This window comes from Pituophis catenifer, unplaced genomic scaffold (genome assembly GCF_029215685.1).
Source record: "Pituophis catenifer annectens isolate HBS135680 unplaced genomic scaffold, rPitCat1.0.hap2 SCAF_1, whole genome shotgun sequence".
NCBI lineage: Eukaryota > Metazoa > Chordata > Lepidosauria > Squamata > Colubridae > Pituophis > Pituophis catenifer.
Window position 1 is genome coordinate 25,970,199 of NW_027256881.1, and position 20,016 is coordinate 25,990,214.

At 39.4% G+C, this 20,016-nt stretch overlaps 1 protein-coding gene across 1 annotated transcript in view; it reads right to left on the reverse strand.

Moving 5' to 3' along the window:
- Positions 1-8,020: 8,020 nt before the first annotated feature.
- The window catches only part of KIF13B (kinesin family member 13B), a 100,749-nt gene continuing 88,753 nt past the window's right edge, over positions 8,021-20,016 (reverse strand). Inside the window, exons 35-37 of the mRNA XM_070932208.1 lie at positions 14,596-14,658; positions 10,579-11,608; positions 8,021-9,112 (exon numbers count right to left, since the gene is read on the reverse strand). Coding sequence (XP_070788309.1) covers positions 8,814-9,112; positions 10,579-11,608; positions 14,596-14,658 — 1,392 coding nt within the window. The 3' untranslated portion in view covers positions 8,021-8,813. The remainder of the gene's footprint in view (positions 9,113-10,578; positions 11,609-14,595; positions 14,659-20,016) is intronic.

Sequence of the window (20,016 nt, forward strand, 5' to 3'; positions counted from 1 at the left end):
ATTTCCCATTTAGTTTCCCAGGGTTCTTCCTTTGCAGGTGGAAACCTTTTCTCTCCTTTTAAAGCTACATGCCTCATACTGTTGACCCTTACCATTTCTTCCAGGGGTGAGAGAGACACTACATCTTTCTAAGTAGGGCTCATATTTATACCAGTGTGTACTGACTGTGGAAGAAGTCCTTGTTTCTGTATGTGAATGGGGAAAGAAACAAGTGCTCTATTGTATTGATTAAAAACTAGCTTAAAAAACAAATGAGTCCTGTATCATTGTATCTCCTATTCTGGATTATTAGTGCCTTTTTGGACAGTAGACTGTTCTGTAATTAAATTGTAGTATAACTGCTTTTTTGTACAGTTTTGTTTTAATAAACTTTTTTTAATTTGTGTTTATTTTAGTATTGTACCTACTAGAAAATTAAAATGTATAACTGAAAAAAAACAACCCTGCTTTGATGTCTTTTTTTCCCCAAAACGCTCTGCTTTTATACATGGTAAAACACAAAGTCACACGAAAAAGATTTTCTTCTAGCTAGAGCCTGGTTGGCCACCTCTTTGGCAGAATACATGGGTCTACAGTATTCAGTTAGTTGTTTGTTTATTATAAGGTTTTAGATATCAATCATTTCTATGGGAAATCAGATCAAAAAAGATAAAGATTGCTATATGATGGGGAGCCCAAACATGGGATAGACAGGATTTCGGCAATTTGCAGAAAGTGAAGAGCTTTAGAAGTGTAAGCTTTAGTTGTTTTAAGAACGTTTATAGTCAACCTTCTCTATTTTAGTCCCATAGCCAGAAGTCATGGCTAGTCCCACTTGCAGGTTGTTAAGAAGCTGCCCTAGATTCACCATACAAAAAGAAGTATGGTGCAAACATGTAGGAAAGCTACTTTATATTGTATGAGACAGTTGCTCCATCTTGTCAGCATCAAAGTATTTATGGAGAACTGCAGAATTGAGCCTTAGATCCCCTGTGTTGTGAGAGATTATGATGACATGTATTATACTGTTACTCTTAGCAAATGCAACTGGTTTATAAACTTTAAGGAGATATGTTCAGTAGTTTGACAAAATGTAGGACCAAGTAGAGGGGAAAACTCCAGATGTTACCCCCCTGAAAGGGATTTTTTAAAAATAATTATCAATATGGAATTGATGCTTTTTTAACATAAAGATGGAATTGGTCCTTCAGACTTGCCTTTGTAGCTAGGACTGGGAAATAATAATTTCAATACTATTTTTTATATAAAGAAGTTGGATGTAGAGAAGAGATGTAGGGTAGAAATCCTGGAAATGTCAGGCTATTTTTACATACATACATAGCGTACGTACGTACATACATACATACATACATACATACATACATACATACATACATCCATCAGTGGTGGGTTGCTACTGGTTTGCCCCGGTTCGGGCGAACCGGTAGCGGCGGCAGGAGGCTCCGCCCACCTGCCCAGACATCATCAAAAACACTCTGCGCATGCACAGAAGCAATAGCAAACCGGTAGCGCCAGGATTTGAAACCCACTACTGACATACATACATATTGAAAATCATGCTTGAATTAACAGTTCGGCATAATGAAACAACTCACTAAAGAATTAGTTTGAGTCCTGCAGAGACAAGATTTTGCAAATTATTTCAATATTAACTAGCTTAGAAATGGAGATATAAACTTCCTAGATTTTTGACAATGGTCAGGTTATTAATTAAACTAATTTAGGAGAGATTGGATAAGAGAGGAGACCCTCTAAACCTGGAGTCTCCAACCTTGGCAACTTTAAGACTTGTGGGCTTCAACTCCCAGCAAAGCTGGCTGAGGAATTCTGGGAGTTGAAGTTCACAAGCCTTAAAGTTGCCAAGGTTGGAGACCTCTGCTCTAAACATTCAGCACCTGTTTACTCCTTCTAGCTTATCGGACATAGCTCTCAAAACTAAGCAAAGCAAACTGACATTCCATTAAAACAAGAACAAAACATATGAAGGGTGAATAGCATGGTGACTTTTTTTTTGTGCAAGTACAATACACATTACACATATTTTTAGTATAGAAGTTAGTGAAGGGGTTAAAAGTTCTTGTCAGATTAATGGCATGACACATGAGCTTTAAAGAAATGTATTACGTACTGAAAGTTAGAAAGAAGTCCTAACAAACAGAATGCGCAACACGGCATGAACACACAATCAGTGATTTATCAGGACACCATTAGGATTTCTGGTGGTCACTTCCCTAAATTTTGATATTTGTGTGGCAATTATCAGGCAAAAAAACCCCCTACGTTGACTTTAAACTGCTAATACCAGGCTTACATTATTTGTTGTATGTATCCCATCTTTATTATTTTTATAAGGTGGCAAATATACTTAATACTCCTACTCTACTCTACTCTACTCTACTCTACTCTACTCTACTCTACTCTACTCTACTCTAGCCACTAAACCAAATGGCAATGCCCTCCATGGCTAGAGCAGCTTCATTAAGAAAACCATATTTGCAAGGAATGGAGGGTTATTTAGCTTACAAAAATGGCAAAGGAAGTTGTACGGGGCAAAAGTTCGTAGTGTGATGCACATGTTTGTATGTATAGCTGTAAATATATAGCTGTAAGTTATTTAACCTAAGCTATGTTCAGTCCAGCAGAATTCTTTTTAGAACGAGTTATGCAGTTTGTATATCATTAGAAAATGGCTGGGGCTCCAATCAGTAAAACCTACAAATTCATTTGAGGAAAAATAATATACGAAAACCACCATTCCACAGCACCATAAAATGAGCACCACAGCTCAATCTGGCATGATGAGGGAATTTAGTTTCATCTATCTTGAAAAATATAATAAACAATTATTGTTAGTTGCAAAGTCGTGTCCGACCGATAATAAACAATATAATTATAATTATATCTACCTTGTGCTATAGGGTACATTTTTAATCTCTCAGTAGGAAAGAAAAAAATAAGCAGGGTTTTTTTTGTGTACACACACACAGAGGACCTTAAGGTAAACTTTGCAAAGAAAGAAAAATAGTGCAAAATCTGTTCACTTTGTAGAACACGTGCTGGACAATATAATTGCGTTTCTCTTTTAAGCAAACAGAGACCTGGACTATGTGTATTGTATGAATCTTTCATTCCAATCTAGTTAAACCAACAATTCTGCATTAGTCGACAAAGAAAAGAAGGGTGAAAAAGAGGAACGAGGCTTGACAGAAGGAAAGTATTTTATTTAGGTAACATTTGTCACAGATATGGTACAATATTACAAGTTTAGTATATAATACAAGAGAGAGCATTACAAACTTTACACTTCATTACAAGAATCTTTGGATTTTAGCATCTTTTAAAAAGGTACAACCAACAATACTTCTGGAAAACCAGTCTCAACATTTGTTCTTTATATACAGGTTCCCAACATTTACAAAATGACAAATCAACAGACAAGAAACAGCTTCTCAAAAACAGGAAGTTAGTGTCCAGGCAATGAAATGCTTTGAATAGCCTAGTGGGTAGAGTTGCTTGGAAGGTGAACTTGCTCTCCAAATACAAGCTCATCTTCTATTCGTACATTAGGTCTTTCAGGATACCTTAACTGTGAACATTAAGTTATGTTAGATGGACAGTGATGAGAGTCATGAGAGGCCCTGCGAATATTGTCATGCCGAACAGCTTTCCATGTGGCTTTTGGCCTCATCTCTGTAAAAATGACTTTAAAATTCTGATACAAAATAATATTAGTTTATCCCACTTTTCTGCCCAAAAGAAAGGCATTGTGACACTGAAAAGGAACTGTGTAAGAACTGTAAATCGATGTTGTATCTGCCATGAAGAATCTCAATTTTCAAGCAGAATCTACCAAAGGGATGATGCCTTTGAATCATGCAGGCTCCTATATTCCATGGAGTGCCAATTGTCATTATTAAACATTGCCTAGCATGTTGCAATGGGTGCAACATATAAGTCAGCACCAATCAAGATTATGAAGAGTGATATAAAAGGAAGACTTATGTAGAAGAGAATTATATAATTTTTGCATTGATTAATTTAAATTCCATTTAAATTACTTCAATTACTTGAAGTAAGTAACAAGCAGCCTATTAGATAAAGATCTGGTAGAAGTTTCCATTGGCACCCAGTGAACTTTGGGGATAAATGGGAGTTTGAACCTAGATCCTAAGAACTTTTAAGTGACAATGCCATACTATCTCAACATAAGAATTTTGTACATTGTCAGGGCAATTTACAAACAGAGCCATTCATTATCCTAGTTTCACTATAAGGAACTACTCCAACTACATGGCTGATCTACTAATGTTGCTCATCACATGATATGGTCATTCTCCAATTCTGACATATTACAGACAAGACTGAAATAACACAGCCTCTCTATGAAGGCTGCATGGTGCACATGCTCATCATGCACATTTTTCACCACTTTCTAATCTTCAAATCTCTTCCACAAAGGTATGAACTTTGACAAAGGAAGATGATGGCAACCAAAACATTCAGAATGGGATACTGAACCATACACACTGAAAAAAACCAAGCTTGCAGTATAAATCAATTGCCAGTGAGATATATGGGAGAGGTAATGGTCAACCAGCTTTTGAACTAAGGCACCATGGTGTGGCCTGGCTAAAATGAAACAGCTGTAGCTATTGGAATTACATGTTATTTCTTGCAAGGCAGTCTTACAGATGCCTATCACAACCATCACAACATTGCTTTGCTTAAAATTGTTGGATGCAAATCATGTGCAAAAGGAATGCAGCAGTAAATCAATTAGATAACATTTTAGAAATATTTTAATGTTTAAGACAGACTTCTTAGTTGCAGAGAAGACTGGTGGTTTGAGTAAAACACTTCAGAAAGCTTTTGCTTTAGAAGTTAATGGACGGAAACAAAAGGAATATTCTTTTCTAAGCAGAACCTCAACAATATTTCAAAACCCATTTGAACAAGGCAATTGCCTTTGTTAACACAGCTTCCTGATTACTCAAGCTGGGGAAACCTCTTCAGCTTATTCCACCAAGCCATCCCTGCTCTATTTGCTTTAAGAACAGAAATAGAGCTTAATTGGGGAAGGGGGAGGGAGAGAGAAGAATTTTACTGTTGGAAAAGGCTCTGTCCTGTAAAGTTCACTTTTCCAGTCCAGAAAACCAGTGGGAATCTCTTTACCCCCTCAGTATGCTTTTAAATCAACACTTTCTTATTTCCTCTTCCTTCACTATTTTTTCAAATAATCCTTGAAAGCTATTCTGCATTGTAGATAGTGTACCTTGGTTGCTGAATAAAATACAGATTACATTGTTGGGAGAAGAAGTAGACTCAGCACTAGAGATGGAGAGAGAGGAGGTAGAGAGATTATAATGAACCCAAATTTACAAGTATCTAAATCAGGGTTTCTAAAACTGCATCCCATGGAAGGCTAGAGTTTTGTGAAAACTTGAGAGGTTTATGTGAGAGTCTAAGGGCAAAAATAAAAAGGTTCACTCACATGCAGCCAGTTTTCTATCACTGGAATGCTCTCTTGATAAGGATCCTGGGATTTTTAATTTTTTTTTTAAAAACCAATAAGATCTGTAATGTGGACTCAAAACATTTGAAAATCAGAGCCCTAAAGAAACTCTAAATTGTCCACAGCCTGTCAGCATTTCTTGTGAGGCTAGCTCTGTTTTCCTTTAGGTGTCAAACTCACATTGTCAAGGCAGCATCACATGACATATTGGGACATTTTCCCCCTTCACAAAACTGGGTGTGGGTGTGGCCAGCACGTGTCACATCTGGCCTACGGGACGGGAGTTTGACAGCCCTGCTTTAGGATAAAGTGCATGTAAAAAACTTAGAAAAGGCCTGCACATAAAAAAAAAAAAATCTTCTTTTTCTTCTTTCTTTCTGCATTTTTATCTTTTTTCTTTCTTTTTCTTGTCTACCTTTTCTGCTTTTTATTTTTATTAGTTGATGTTAATTTTTATGTCCTTTGTAAAACTTCTAATAAAATAAATTATTTAAAAAATTAAAATTCAACAGTAGGTAACTAAACAGAAAGTAGTTGTCCAAGTTGTAGTTGTAAGCAGGACAGTGGTGGACCATTTTTCTAGTGTTTGTCACCCACCTAATAAAACTATCTTGAAGGAGGGCAGAAATCTAAGAATATTATTAGTGCATTGATTTTAACAAGGCTTCAATATAATTTCATCCTGCCTGGATTGGCAGGAAGATTTTTTTTTTTAAAAAAAATGATTTTTGTTTTGTTGGAAAGAAAGACCTCTTGAAATCATGTAAATGTTCTACACCCATAAAATATTCCAATTCCATATACACAAAGCAAGCAAGAAAATGAAGGCTCTCTGGAAACTGCGAAGCGCTGCTGCCAGTTTCCTCATTCTCCTTAGCTGCAGCTTTAATTGTATAACAGTTTTCTTCAGTTAGAAAATCAAATTAGTACAGAAGGAAGTCATTTAAGATGTAATAGTTAGATCAATTTCCTTAAGCTCACCAGTACAAAGAGAGTCTATTAGCAGCATATGGTAGGAGGATGTAAAAATATAGGTCATGAGAATTTATAGGCTGCTAAGCAAACCCTTAGACCAGGGGTGTCAAACTTGATTTCATTGAGAGCCACATTAGGGTTGTTTTTTAACTTGGTGGGGGAGGGGGGCAGAGTGGGTGTGGCCAGGGTGGGTGTGACTAACTTGACATCACTTGTGTCGGGGTGGGGGGCTGTGCTGGCCTAAGTGCTCTGCCAGCAAAAACGGGCTCCCAAGCTCGGTTTCCAGCTGGGATGGCCTCCTGCAACCCTCTGTCAGCAAAAACGGAGCTCAGGCCAGTCCTTCACTGTTTCCAGGGCAACCCCGCAGGCCATATCTAAGCACCCCGTGAGTCAGATCCGGCCCCCGGGCCTTGAGTTTGACACCCCTGCCTTAGACATTCCAGCAGTCCTCCTTCTCAGTCTCCGATATCTTTTAGTGGCTAGCTACATCCGAGGAGCCGAAAGATTTTTCCTCTCATTGGCATCATTTAGGTGTGTCTGCCATTGCCTAATGTTCTCCATAAAATCCTTCTGCTCAATTTCCACCATTTTACTTTGGACATTTCTGCAGTCTTTCACAGGAGCATCAGAAGCCAGATTATCCGAGGCCAAACCCCTGGCCCATGTAACACAGCTTCCTGGCAATTGTTCTCCTTAGTGTTTGTTGAGCAAGGACCTTTCTCAGCACTCTCTGTAGCTGGGTTCAACCTGGAACCTGCTGCAGGCAAAGTATCTGAATCACCCCTGAGCTATTTGCCCTCATTTTAAAAATAGCTAAACCTCATTCTATCTGGGCAACAAAGCTAATTTCATCTCCCTGTTTGGGACTTTTCCAAAAGAGATTTTCAAGCCATGGAGAAGCCATTGCTGGCTGAAAGTTCTGCAGATAAGATCCAATTGCACCCATAGAAATGATGCGCAGCATTCAAGCTGTGACCTCAAAATCCTGCAGGCATATATAACGTATATTCATTTTGAATTCACCCCCTCTTCTTCCATAGGAGGAAGACAGCGTGAGTATATGGAAAGAAGCGGATTACCGTGAACCGTGTGTGTTTCTGTGCAACAGTAGGCAGTGGGTTGATTGTAAGTCGCAAGGGATCCCCTACGCTTCTCTTTAAAAAGAAAACAATAAATAACAAATAAATAATATAGCTCTAGCAACATGGACAAGCATAGTTTAGTCAGGTTTATCACTGGTGAAAATCCAGATCATAAGGAAGGCCCACCCTACCTCTAGGGCTTTGAATTCCCTCTTTGCATTATGTTACTTAAAACAAAGGCGAAGAATGCCCAATGCCGAGGTTTACTTTATAAATACAACAGCACTGAAGGGAATGCTGAAAATAATAATAGTAATAATACCTTTAACAACATGAAACAACAACATCTCCCTACCCAAGGTCCTTGGGAAGGACATGATAGGTTGATTAAAAAAAAAAGCCAAATCCAATCAAAACATCTGGCTGACTCTGCAGTCAACCATAATAATAAATCACTAGAAGAGGGGAAAAAAGCAAAGCCTTATGGAAAAGGTCAGATATGTTAGACCAGGGGTCTCCATCCTTGGCAACTTTAAGACCCTAAGACTGGGTCTTAAAGTTGCCAAGGTTGGAGACCCCTGTGTTAGACTGTAATCTAACACATTGAGAATTAAAAATTGGGAATTAAAAAAAAGAAAAGAAAAGCAACATGCATGTAGGCTAATCTCCAATCGCCATTCGAGTAGAATGAGAGACAATATTTTCCACTGATATCAACAAGAACAGTTTAAAGATCATAAGAAGACAGGCACTTTTTCCAATAGGCTGTGATCTGCCAAATTCTATGATTCCCAATGGTTTACTGTGGTTTAATGATGAGCCTTGGAAGGACAATGTTTTGATAGTAAGCAGCATTTGGCAGTCTTTCTAGAAAATAAGCCCTGCCAACATCTCTTATAGAAGACTTCCTTTGAACGGCCGGGGAATGAAAGGAGAGATTTGGAAGAACACACTGGGAAAGGTCACCATTTGCATCAAGAGTCTCATTGTTACTCCATCATGACAAAGGTCAACAAATTTCAGTAAGAGAAATTGAGAGTACGCATATACTCTGACACAAATCAACCATCTCCTCCAACTGGCTTAGTAGTGCAAAGAAAGGCCATTCAGGAAGGAAGGAAGGAAGGAAGGAAGGAAGGAAGGAAGGAAGGAAGGAAGGAAGGAAGGAAGGAAGGAAGGAAGGAAGGGTCAGCTTCACACAGTAGTGTTGTGAGCCAGGTAGACATGCCCATTGGGAAACGCTCTCAAGTAGCCCATGATTTCCTGTTTTCTGTGTTCTTTTTACTTTTCTCGGTCTGTGGAACTGATCCTCCTTCTGTCTTGGCTAAAGCAGTCAAAGAAGCCAAATTGGAGGCTGAGCCTGAGAATGTGCCACTCCGCCGGTGCTCAGTTGTGGTCCCAGTTGTGGCCTGTAGTTTCATTCCAGCACTCCGGCGCCTTGCAGAGCCTGTAGCTCTTTTGACTCGACTTGGCTTCACCAGGAGCCCATAGCCTGGATTGCATTTGAAGTACTGCCGGCCTCCAATTGAGCCATCGTTCTTCCCTTTGAGATAAAGAGATTTTCTTTGAAAAGGGTTGTTTCATTAAATCGTGAAATAAATGCATCTGGCTAAGGATACTACATGTTGCCCAATGACATAGAACCCCATGGTAGCATTTGGCTACACATCAGCACACAGGAGACTTTCCTAGTGGATCTGTGTCTTATTTCCTCTACCGCCAATAACATTTCCTGGGTTCCATAAAAATTACATAGGAAAGTAAGCCTCTCCTTCCTGCTAACTGAGGTGGTAGTTGCACAAATTAATTCAGAGTAATGATACAGTCTTATAATAAACATTTTACTTTCTATGGCATATTTTCAGCATATATTATCAAGACTTTCATCATTATATGGAAGCTCAGAAATAGAGGCACATGTCCCTGTCCTTTGGAATATCCTCCCCCAAGAGTGGAGGCAGACCCCCACTCTCCTGGTCTTTGGGCGGGAGTCTGAAGACTCATATGGGGCTGGCAGAGACCCAAGAAACCTTGGATTTAGTTAGTGCCTCGAAGTCCCTCACCCCCTCACTCTTTTAACTTTAATTATTCTATCCTTGACTGCTTCCTTTTATTGATATATTTTATATGACTTTTCTGTTTTTAATTGTACACCATCTAGAATTATTTTATTTACCTAAAATCCGATAGATAAATAAATAAATTCAAATATATTATCATATGTTTTCAAGCTTTCTTTGCCTATTCAAAATACAAAGTTAAGCCTGATGGAATTGTACTTTCACAATCAGAACTTCTGGTCATATGAAGCTGCTCACTATTGGCCACTTCTGGCTACTATCACTAATTCACCAGGCACTTTTCACAACCGCAATCTTTTAAATGGAAGATGTTGTAAACTGAACCAGGCAAAGTGAATCCATCCATAAATCTTGCGGATGCAAAATGTGGCTTCTGCCACTCAGGAAAGAAACCCTTTGCAATTAGCCAGATTTCTATCTGTGCTCTGGATGGGCCACCCTATTTCCAATCACTCTTGTTGAAGGAACTGTATCTGAATGAAGGCCGGTTCCTCTTTTCACTAGAGATCAATCCAAGTAGAAGGTGGCAGAATTTCAAACAATACTGGACATTAAGAAGAAAGGCTCATCATGCTGGTGACTTTTTCCACCTGCACTGCACTACATGTCTTAAGAAAAATCTGTATGTGCGGCTGACTTACACTGGGGAACAGTGAAAGAAACTAGACAGACCTTTAATAAGAGATAAAAGTCTGAGGGAATTGCCCATGGATTGAGGGAAAGAAAAACAACTACCAAAGCCAGCCACAACCATTTCCTGTACACCAGGGGTGTCAAACTGGCGGTCCACAGGCCAGATGCATCATGCGCAGGTCACGCCCACCCCAGCTCCATGAAGGAGAAAAACATCGCGATACGTCACATGATGTGAGTTTGACACCCGTGCTGTACACCTTACTGCACCCCAACAACTTTTCTCAACACTTACCTGATGGCAAATCCAACTCGACTCCAACCCAGGTTCCCTCCTGGAAGTCTGTTGGACCAACGTATCTCACGGTGCCCATTTTATTCGTGCCAACAGTTACATATTCGCCTTCTTTCAGCCAATCTGGGATTTCATTGGTTTCCTCTGAGTCAGATGCTGCTGCGTCCAATTTCCCTTCAGAACCAGCATCTATGCTATTGTTCTGGTCTGAATCTTCTGAATTCTGTCGGCTCTTTTCTTCCTCTGAACACAAAGAAGCTCCTGGATCCCCACTCAACATGCTGGAGAAGGACTTGAGTTCTGATGTTCGTACTCTTTGGATTTTGAAGGGAGAAGTTGTAGTGCTGGACTGAGAAGACAGGTCTGCCATAGCCTGAGGCTTCGAAGGTCCTGTTTTATAAATGGGAGCCTCCTTTGGGACAGAAAGAGGGCTCTCTGATGGTAATAAGACTGCTGTCTGTGTCAACTGTATTTGTTTCTTATTAGGAGAGCTAGAACAGCAATGTGTATCCTCCATAACTAGGGAGGGAGAAACCTGATCGTCATTTAGAGCAATGGCAGAATCAACAGATCTTGATTTTAAGTTGCCATTATGGCTCACTTTCTCATTGTCCTTGTCAATTTGATCATCTTTAAGGCCAGGGAGAACTGGATCCCTCTTTGGAAGGCAACATTGAGAAGCTAAATCAGAACATGATTTTATAGGACTCTCTGTTGAAGACACCACCTTAGGGGTTGTTGAAATTGGGGGGGCATCATTTATGGTGGAGGTCTGACTACTGGGTTGAAGATGGGGGTCATTTCCTGATGCAAGTGCTTCAGAAAGGGTTGCTGTAGAAACACTGTGAGAGAAGTATCCACTGGAGGCTTCACTCAAGGGACTTGGTGGACCCTCTTGAGAATCTTGTGCTTGGATGTCCACTGTGGGCTGCTGTAAAGGCACTTTGGTTGACTTTTCAAGGTTCTTCCCCAACTCTGTCAACTGCAAACCCACCTCAAAAGGTCCTTTGCTTCCTTGTCCTTGGGTAACCTGAAGCAGAAAAGGGTCAGAGATTGTCAAAGTTACATTTCGGAAAACATAAAACAACACAATAAAGATAAGCTAGACATTTGTGTCTTTCTAGTTCATCTTCTGTTGCCATATCTAAAGAGGCTTGCAACATTTTAATTTACATTTTGAAGGAAGTTGAAGATGAAAGATGGATTTGGGTAAGGGCAAACAAGAGCAGCCCTCCTGCATCATCCAAGATCTGGTTTTTTATCCCTTTTCTAACAGTGCTTAGTCAGAAGTGAAGAGAATGTCCTTTGATCTCCAGCATCTTGGATTCTGAGATACAGTTTCTGTAATTTAAAGAAGCAGAGAGAGCATATTCCTCTCCCTGTACTTCCTTGTGCTGTTGTTGTTTTTTCCCTTCCAGGAAGCATATATGCCCCCCACTATGTAATGGTATGTGGGGAAAAACTGTGGGAAACTGGGAAAAAGCAACAGTGCCAAGGGTGTGGCCGAGTAAGAAACAACATACTGAGGCTGGATAGCGGGCCCACAACTGGAGAGTTTCTCAGGCTGTTAAGGAGCTTGGGTGGGGAAAAGGAGAATTGTATTTTCATTTTAATGCAGCTTTACAATAAAATGAAATTAGCTGATCTGGTCATGTTTCCTAGCTGGTCTACTTCATAAGGCTGACATATTGTCTGCAATTGCTACTGGATATATAATCCATGGACAGAGAGAAAGTAGTCCCAGTATATCATGCAGGAATTCTTAAGAGTATACCAACAACTCAAGAGGCCTTGCATTCATTAATACCAAGTGTCCGTAAGTTCCTTTCCCCATCCCTATGAAGAAAATGTCATCCATTATTCAATATGTGAGAATTCTCATAGTCTGAAGAAGACTATGATTTGGGATAAGAGACATTCAAAATTAATGATTTAGGATTCATTGATATCCAAAATGGATGAATGTATCAGCTTATGGAATTGCATATTTTATCTGGCTCATTTATTTATTTATCTTATGCATTTTATAGCTTGTAATCCACTTTGAGATCCTTAGGGTGATGGGAAAACTAAAAATATGTTAATAAATATGTAAAAATAAATAGTATGAATAACATACTAATGAGTGTGTGGCTTATTTCTATGCTAGAGCATTAACAGGCTCAAAGGAGGCAGTCTGGCTAATAGGCTGAAAGTCTAGTAGGATTAATATATAAATGCACATAGCACATGAAATATGACTCCTATTATTTACTAAAAGATCATTTATATTACAGAAAGATATGTTTGCTGTTTGAAAGAGGCAATTTATGTGAAGTGGGGAAACAAGCCAGATTTATAAGTCTCTCCCAGTTATTTGGCTTAACTCACAGAAGACATAAATCATCATTTCCAAATCAAGTATCACCTTGTGTAACTCCATATGCCAAGGATGGCTTCCTTCCCAAATGTGTTAACCACAACACTACAAACCCACCACTTTCAGAATTAATGACTCTTTCGATGCTTAACAGTTCATAATATGCATATGATATATATACCTACACATACATACATAGACGCCCAATATAATAAATATGAAGTAGCACTTGCCAACTTTGAAAAAACATGGGCTTTTGCCAGCCCATGCCCTCAGCAAACTCTTGAGATCATGAGATTTTTTTTCCAATGTCTCCTGATAAGCTTTGCTGCTTGTCTATTCGCGGGTCTCCTACCCTTGGCCGTGCCTCCTTCTCCCCCAGCGTTACTCCTCGGGCGATTCTCCTCTGACGTTTCTCCTCGGCTGACACGCCTCTAGTTGTTCGCCCTGGCCAATGGGCCATGGCACCCTCTGTCCCACATGCTTTGGCATGGCCGATTCGCAGAAGGAGGGTTCGTCCTGGGTTTTTCGCCGCCCGGGAGTTAGCCGCCATTAGGAGAAGGAACGGGAAGGGGTGGAAAGTAACAAAGAACAGGATGGGAAGAGCGGGGGGGAGGGGCGGTAAGTATCCAGCTTCATTCAAAGGGAAGGGAGACAAGAACCTGTTCTTTGTTACTTTCCACCCCGTCCCGTTCCTTCTCCTAACAAGCGTTTGGCTTATAGCAGCCGTCAGCTAACTGTCCCAGGTGGTGAAAAACCCAAGATGAACCCACCTTCTGTGAATTGGCCACGCCAAAGCATTTGGGATGGAGGGTCCAGGGTTCATTGGCCAGGGCAAACAGCTAGGGGTGTGTCAGCCAAAGAGAAACATCAGAGGAGAATCGCCCAAAAAGTAACGTTGGGGGAGAAGGAGGTAGGAGACTAAAATTCCCATTCCGTCTATTCCCTATTCCAGTCAGCAACTTCAGATCTTTGATCTAAGGCCACATGGAAAGGAATGTTTCTGCAGAAGAAGGTGCAGTCCTTACAAGAGGACCTTGGAGGATAGAAAAATAGAATTGACTTTAGTGCGGTAGATGCAACTGAAGCAAGGAAATAGACTCCAAGATGATATTTGCAAAGGAAGAATCATAAGAAAAATTGTGGATCACCTGATATTATGCGAACTAAAATGTGCTATTATCTGAGATAAGAAGAGAGATACAGCCCCCAAACCTGGCATCCCATTTCTTATTCCGTTGCACACCTACAACATGGAATACTGCTTATTTGGCATAGTAGTGCGGTTGTGCTGGCCTCTGGACACACTAGTGATGACATTACAAGAGGATACTGATAATTCAACAAGACTTAGATCTTTATCTGTGAAAACTGAGCAATTAGAATGGTTGGCTCATGCAGGATCAAGGTATAAACTGGGATTTCCCTTTCTGACACTGAAAGCTTAATATGCATTGGGGCTTAGTCAGGATAATTCATAGACAAATGTCTCCAATCTGCACCACGAGCATATAAATAACTATAACAGCTTTCTCCATGTTTTGGAGAACTCAGTTCTTTACTTATTCTAGTAGTAGTTTTGGTATTACTGTTGCTTCCCATCTCCATGTAACAATAATGTAGTTATTCAGCACCATGGACAGTTCAGAAGGACCTACCTGTTGGCTTTTTGCAGGACTGGCATCAATCCTGGCAGGCTGAACCGTAATTCGTGGGACTGGCTGCAATAAGATAAGACGTTACTTTTGTATTAATCTCTGAATGGCTGAAAAAATTCTCAAACAACAGTAGGAAGTTACTTATTTCACAGGCATCATAGTTTAGGCATAATGAGTCCTGATAACCTAGTTTCCTTATAATGCTAAATAGATTATTTTTGTGTGCTGTAAATAGGGGGCTTCATTCTTTTATGACTTTAAGTGCAAATTAAGCTGTTACAATTTGCTCAACATCAGAGTTAAAAACCTGAACTCAACGAGAACACAGTATTTCCCAATTATTTCACACTGTAGTTATTGTGGCTACTGCCAGTAACAATATGCCGAAGAGTAATACTCCCCTAGCATCCATTGTACCTGCCTCCCCCAAAAGCACCTTTCCGAGTATTCTCTGTTTGCCTGAATTGAAAAGACTGGACATTCAGTGTAGTATCATTTCTTGAACTGAGCATTCTTGTTACTAACTTCCTTCGGCATGCTTTCCTAAGCATGCCCTATGGTGCTCTTTTCTAAACATTCAGATAAATTTATATCTCCACCCAACCCAAGAATATTTGATGAACCATTTGTAATACTTTTCTTTGAAGACAATATACTTCCAGTGCTGACATTTGCATTTTTCAATTCATCTTTTTTTAAAAACTGTAAAAATATTCCAACATAAAGTACTTTTGTAAAATAGTCTCCTAAAAATGATTATTAAAACCTCCCCTTAACTAAAAAGTTAGCCAAAAAAATGGTTTCTTAAGATGATAAACCTCTTAAAAACAGAACAAATTAGCAATTAGCAAGAAAGAGTGCAGAGTAGAGCAACAACGATGATTAGGGGACTGGAAGCTAAAACATATAAAGAATGGTTGCTGGAATTGGGTATGTCTAGTTTGATGGAAAGAAGGACTAGGGGTGACATGATAGCAGTGTTCTCAGCAATATCTCTGGGGCTGCAACAAAGAAGAGGGAGTCAAGCTATTCTCCAAAGCACCTGAGGGTAGGACAAGAAGCAATGGGTGGAAACTAATCACAGAGAGAAGCAACCTAGAACTAAGGAGAAATTTCCTGACAGTTAGAACAATTAATCAGTGGAACAACTTGCCTCCAGAAGTTGTGAATGCTCCAACACTGGAAGTTTTTAAGAAGAGATTGGATAACCATTTGTCTGAAGGGGTATAGGGTTTTCTGCCTAAGAGGGGGTTTGACTAGAAGATCTCCAACGTCCTTTCCAACTCTGCTATTCTATTTTATTCTATATGAACAATTATAAAAGAAAAAGTGCATATTTACTTTGGAGTTGGTGATTTGCTAGTTTGCAACTTTTTGCCTACTTCCAGCAAAAAATGAACCCATCTCATTGGAGAAGCTGGAATCACATAATGACCATGTGATTTGGTTAACAACACAGCGATCTGCTTAAAGACCACTGTGAAAATTGTTGAAAAATCAGTCAGACTCAACTTATGTCCACAACACATTATGATAGAAATTCTGGGCACAATTGTTATAGTAGTAAGTCGAGGACTACCTGCACTTGACAAGCTCTTCTTCAAAGATGGGAAATTTCTCTGCCATTCCCATTTTTTTTTGAAAACCCACAGTGAAGATCAAACAAAACCTCCCCTCTTGTTTTCTTTGAAGTGAACTCATTTCTTTTAACTGCAGTGGCTCAGTGGCTAAGACTCTGAGCTTGTCAATTGAAAGGTCGGCAATTCAGCAGTTTGAATCCCTAGTGCCACGTAATGAAGTGAGCTCCCATTACTTGCCAGCTTCTGCCAACCTAGCAGTTCGAAAGCAAGTAGAAAAATAGAGATCTTTGGTGGGAAGATAACAGCGTTCTGTGCACCTTTGGCACTTAGTCATGCTGGTCACATGACCACGGACATGTCTTCAGACAGCACTGGCTCTTTGGCTTTGAAACGGAGATGAGTACTGCCCCCTAGAGTTGGAAACGACTAGCACATGTGTGTGAGGGGAACCTTTACCTTTACCTATAACAAAAGCAGTTTCTTAATTTCCCTCACAGAACACCAATGTCTGTTTGTTCTTGGTCTCTTTTTCTTGCCATTTCCACGAATGCAGAAATGTCCAGCTTTCATTTGCCCTCAGAAAATGTTACATCATTTTAATTTTTTTTAAAATCCTCCCTTTAAAAAAAAATCAGCTGTTGAAGTCAGTTTTCACTTTCCAGCTAGATCTCTTCTAACACCTTAACTGCTTTCTAATAAATAATCTTCCATTTCTGTAACGCCCAAGAGTATCTGCCTTGTGGCAAAAATCACCAACTACAGTAAGCCTTCAGCACTGTAAAGCCATAATTTCCATTTGCAGTAATAACATTTTTTGGCAAGCACAACAGGAATATTGTTTGGTCTCTTTTAAGACTCCTCTCAAAATTTGATCCTCCATTTGGGTGATTGCTAGTGCATTTTTTTCTACTAACCAATGCACATTACTACCCATTGTATTCCCACTCCACATTTAACTGTGGGGTACCTTTTTTTCCCTACTAACATTTCACAGTTGCTGTTTCTTCAGAGATTGTTCAGATTCTCCTTATGTATACTGAAAGCATATACACCAAAGACAATTTCCTTGTATGTCCAATCACACTTGGCCAATAAAAAATTCTATTCTATTCTATTCTATTCTATTCTATTCTATTCTATTCTATTCTATTCTATTCTATTCTATTCTATTCTATTCTATTCTATTCTACTCTACTCTACTCTACTCTTATTCTATTCTATTCTATTCTATTCTATTCTATTATCTTTTGCATTTTTATCGATGCACATAAGCATCCATAGATATTTCTTTTATGCTAACAAAGACTGAATATTGACTCTCCTTTCTGAATAAAATATTTTTTATACTCTTTGCTATTCTGAGGTGCTGTAATGGTACTGGCAGAGATTCCCCAGAATTCCAAGATAAAAGAAAAGAATGAAAAGAGCAAAAGAAGTTCATAGGAATAGAGAAATATCTTTTGGGGGAAGAGTAAGAGGAGAACAGACATCTACAGTAACTAAGAGGATGAATCCATGACTTTTTCTTCTTCTCCCTATGGTGCTACCATCAGGCACATATATAGTTCCTTTTTCATATTGGGAGAGCTGAAGCAGGTAACCGAAAGCAAATTAGAACACAGTATCCAAACCAGAACTCCAAGAACAAAACTTGCAAGTCTGGAGAGCACACCAAGCTTATGCACAGATTTGTAAGATCTCCCTTGAAGTTTGGAGTTCTCCTTCTCCCTTCTCCAAGTTATGGATCAACTCCACATTGTGTGATGGAATGTTGTCAAATTCCCAGGAGACAGGGCGTGCATTCCAGAGGAGCAAAAGACAATGTAGTTTAGATGGTTTGCAGGACAGGAAGAGGGTGAAAATGGCTTTTTACTAATAGTTGTCTGCTCTATATGTGATCACACGATCTGCTTTAGTTTGGCAAGATTTCTATCTATAGATGAATCTCAATGTTTCTCTTTGTTTTTGGACCCTGACATATTGTTTCTTCTTCACATGGATTTAAGTTGTTCAATAAATGTAGTTGAAAGTGGGATATGTTGAGGTCTAGGGTTTCTTCAAAGATTTTGATCTCTCAAAATGAACATTGCTATCATCACTTCTCCCTAACCATAGAGTCCAAACATTTTTAAGAAATAAACTGTAGAATGCACTCACATGATCTAATGACTATTGTCATTAGATTTGAACATGGAATGGAAGAACTGCCTGTTGAATATAGGTCAGCATGGGGCAAATAGAGAGTACACATTTGATCTCATTGCTGAGCACAGTGGGATGGTGCTACAATCTGGGTTATACTCAGATCACTACAATACAAGCATACAACGGCTTTACAAGAAAATATCCTGGAAACCATGGTCATTTATTTTATTTTTAAAAAAATTCTATGCCCTTCCAAACAAAGTCTATTTCAAATGTCAAGTGGGATGAGGAATAAAAAAAATATATATTTGTGAAAGAAATAAAAATAAAAATTCAAATAATGGGGTAAAAATAGCAGATGAAAACAGAGGTGACTGAATAGAATAAAAATTCATTTCACTTGGATTTCAGGCTAGGACTTTATATGGAGACAGCCTTGGTTGCACATGTTGATGATCTGAGATGGAGCCAGGGTGGAGGTGGTGAATTAATCCTTATGCTCATTGGTCTCTCACTGGCTTTTGATGCCATTGACCACAATATCCTTCTGGGCCAACTCTGGGGTTTGGAAACAGGGACCACTGTTTTATTGTGGTTCTCTTACTTCTTCCAGGGCAGGTTCCAGTTGGTATTGGCTTGTGGAGGATTTACTTCCTAGACCCCCGCCCCCTCTCTGTGTGTGGTACAGGATCTGACTCTCTCTCTCTCTCTCTGTGTCCCTCTCCCTCTCCCTCTCTCCTCCTATTCAATGTCTACATGGAATTACTTGGTCAGATGATTCACTGGTTTGGGGTTTGATATCATCAGTTGGCTGGTGATATCCAATTATATATTTTGATTCCAAGCCAGCCGGGTGAGTTGCTAAGATTCTATCCCAGTGCCTGAAAATTATGTAGGGTTGGATGGAGAGGAACCATCTCCAGCTCAATCCTTCCAAGACTAAGTGACTGTGCATGTTAGGACCACTTAGATCTAGAAAATTCCATCTTTAACATTGCATGGGTAGGACACTTCTTTCTTCCTAAACATGCATTTTTTCTTAAATGAACAGATGGCAGCTATGTGCAAGAAGGCCTTTGCAGAACTTCATCTGGTGGGCCAGCTGTGCTTATCTGAGATCAGGATACCCTTTCCCTAGTCACTAATACCCTAGGCACATCACAGTTCAGTTACTACAATGTGTTTTACATGGGGGCCGCCCTTGAAGACCACTTGAAACTACAACTAATCAGAATGCAGTGACATTGGCAGTGATAGCCATACCTCAGTATGTCATGCTTCATGAGTTGCACTGGTTATGGGTTTGCTTCTAGGTATGATTCACTGGTCATAACTTATAAAGTCTACATGGCATCAAGCCTGTTTACTTGAGTATTGACTCAAGTATTTTCTCTATTGTAGTATCTGCCAAGTAAAATGAAGTTTCCTCTGAGATCCAGGTGGCTCTCACCAGAAGGTTCTCCCAAGCCCTGGGCTATGATGGGTGTATAATATGTCTGTGACTGGATTTGCCCATCCTGATTATTCCTATGTTCTCTATTTAGATTACATATTGGTTCTGCTCTTTCTATGCTGTGAACTGTCAGGTAACATGTAAGTTAAATAAAGTAAATGAATAAACGAGTAATTAAATTGGATTAAAAAGTTCCACTGCAGTATAAAAGTTTATTTTTCATTGTAACATAAAATTCAGTAA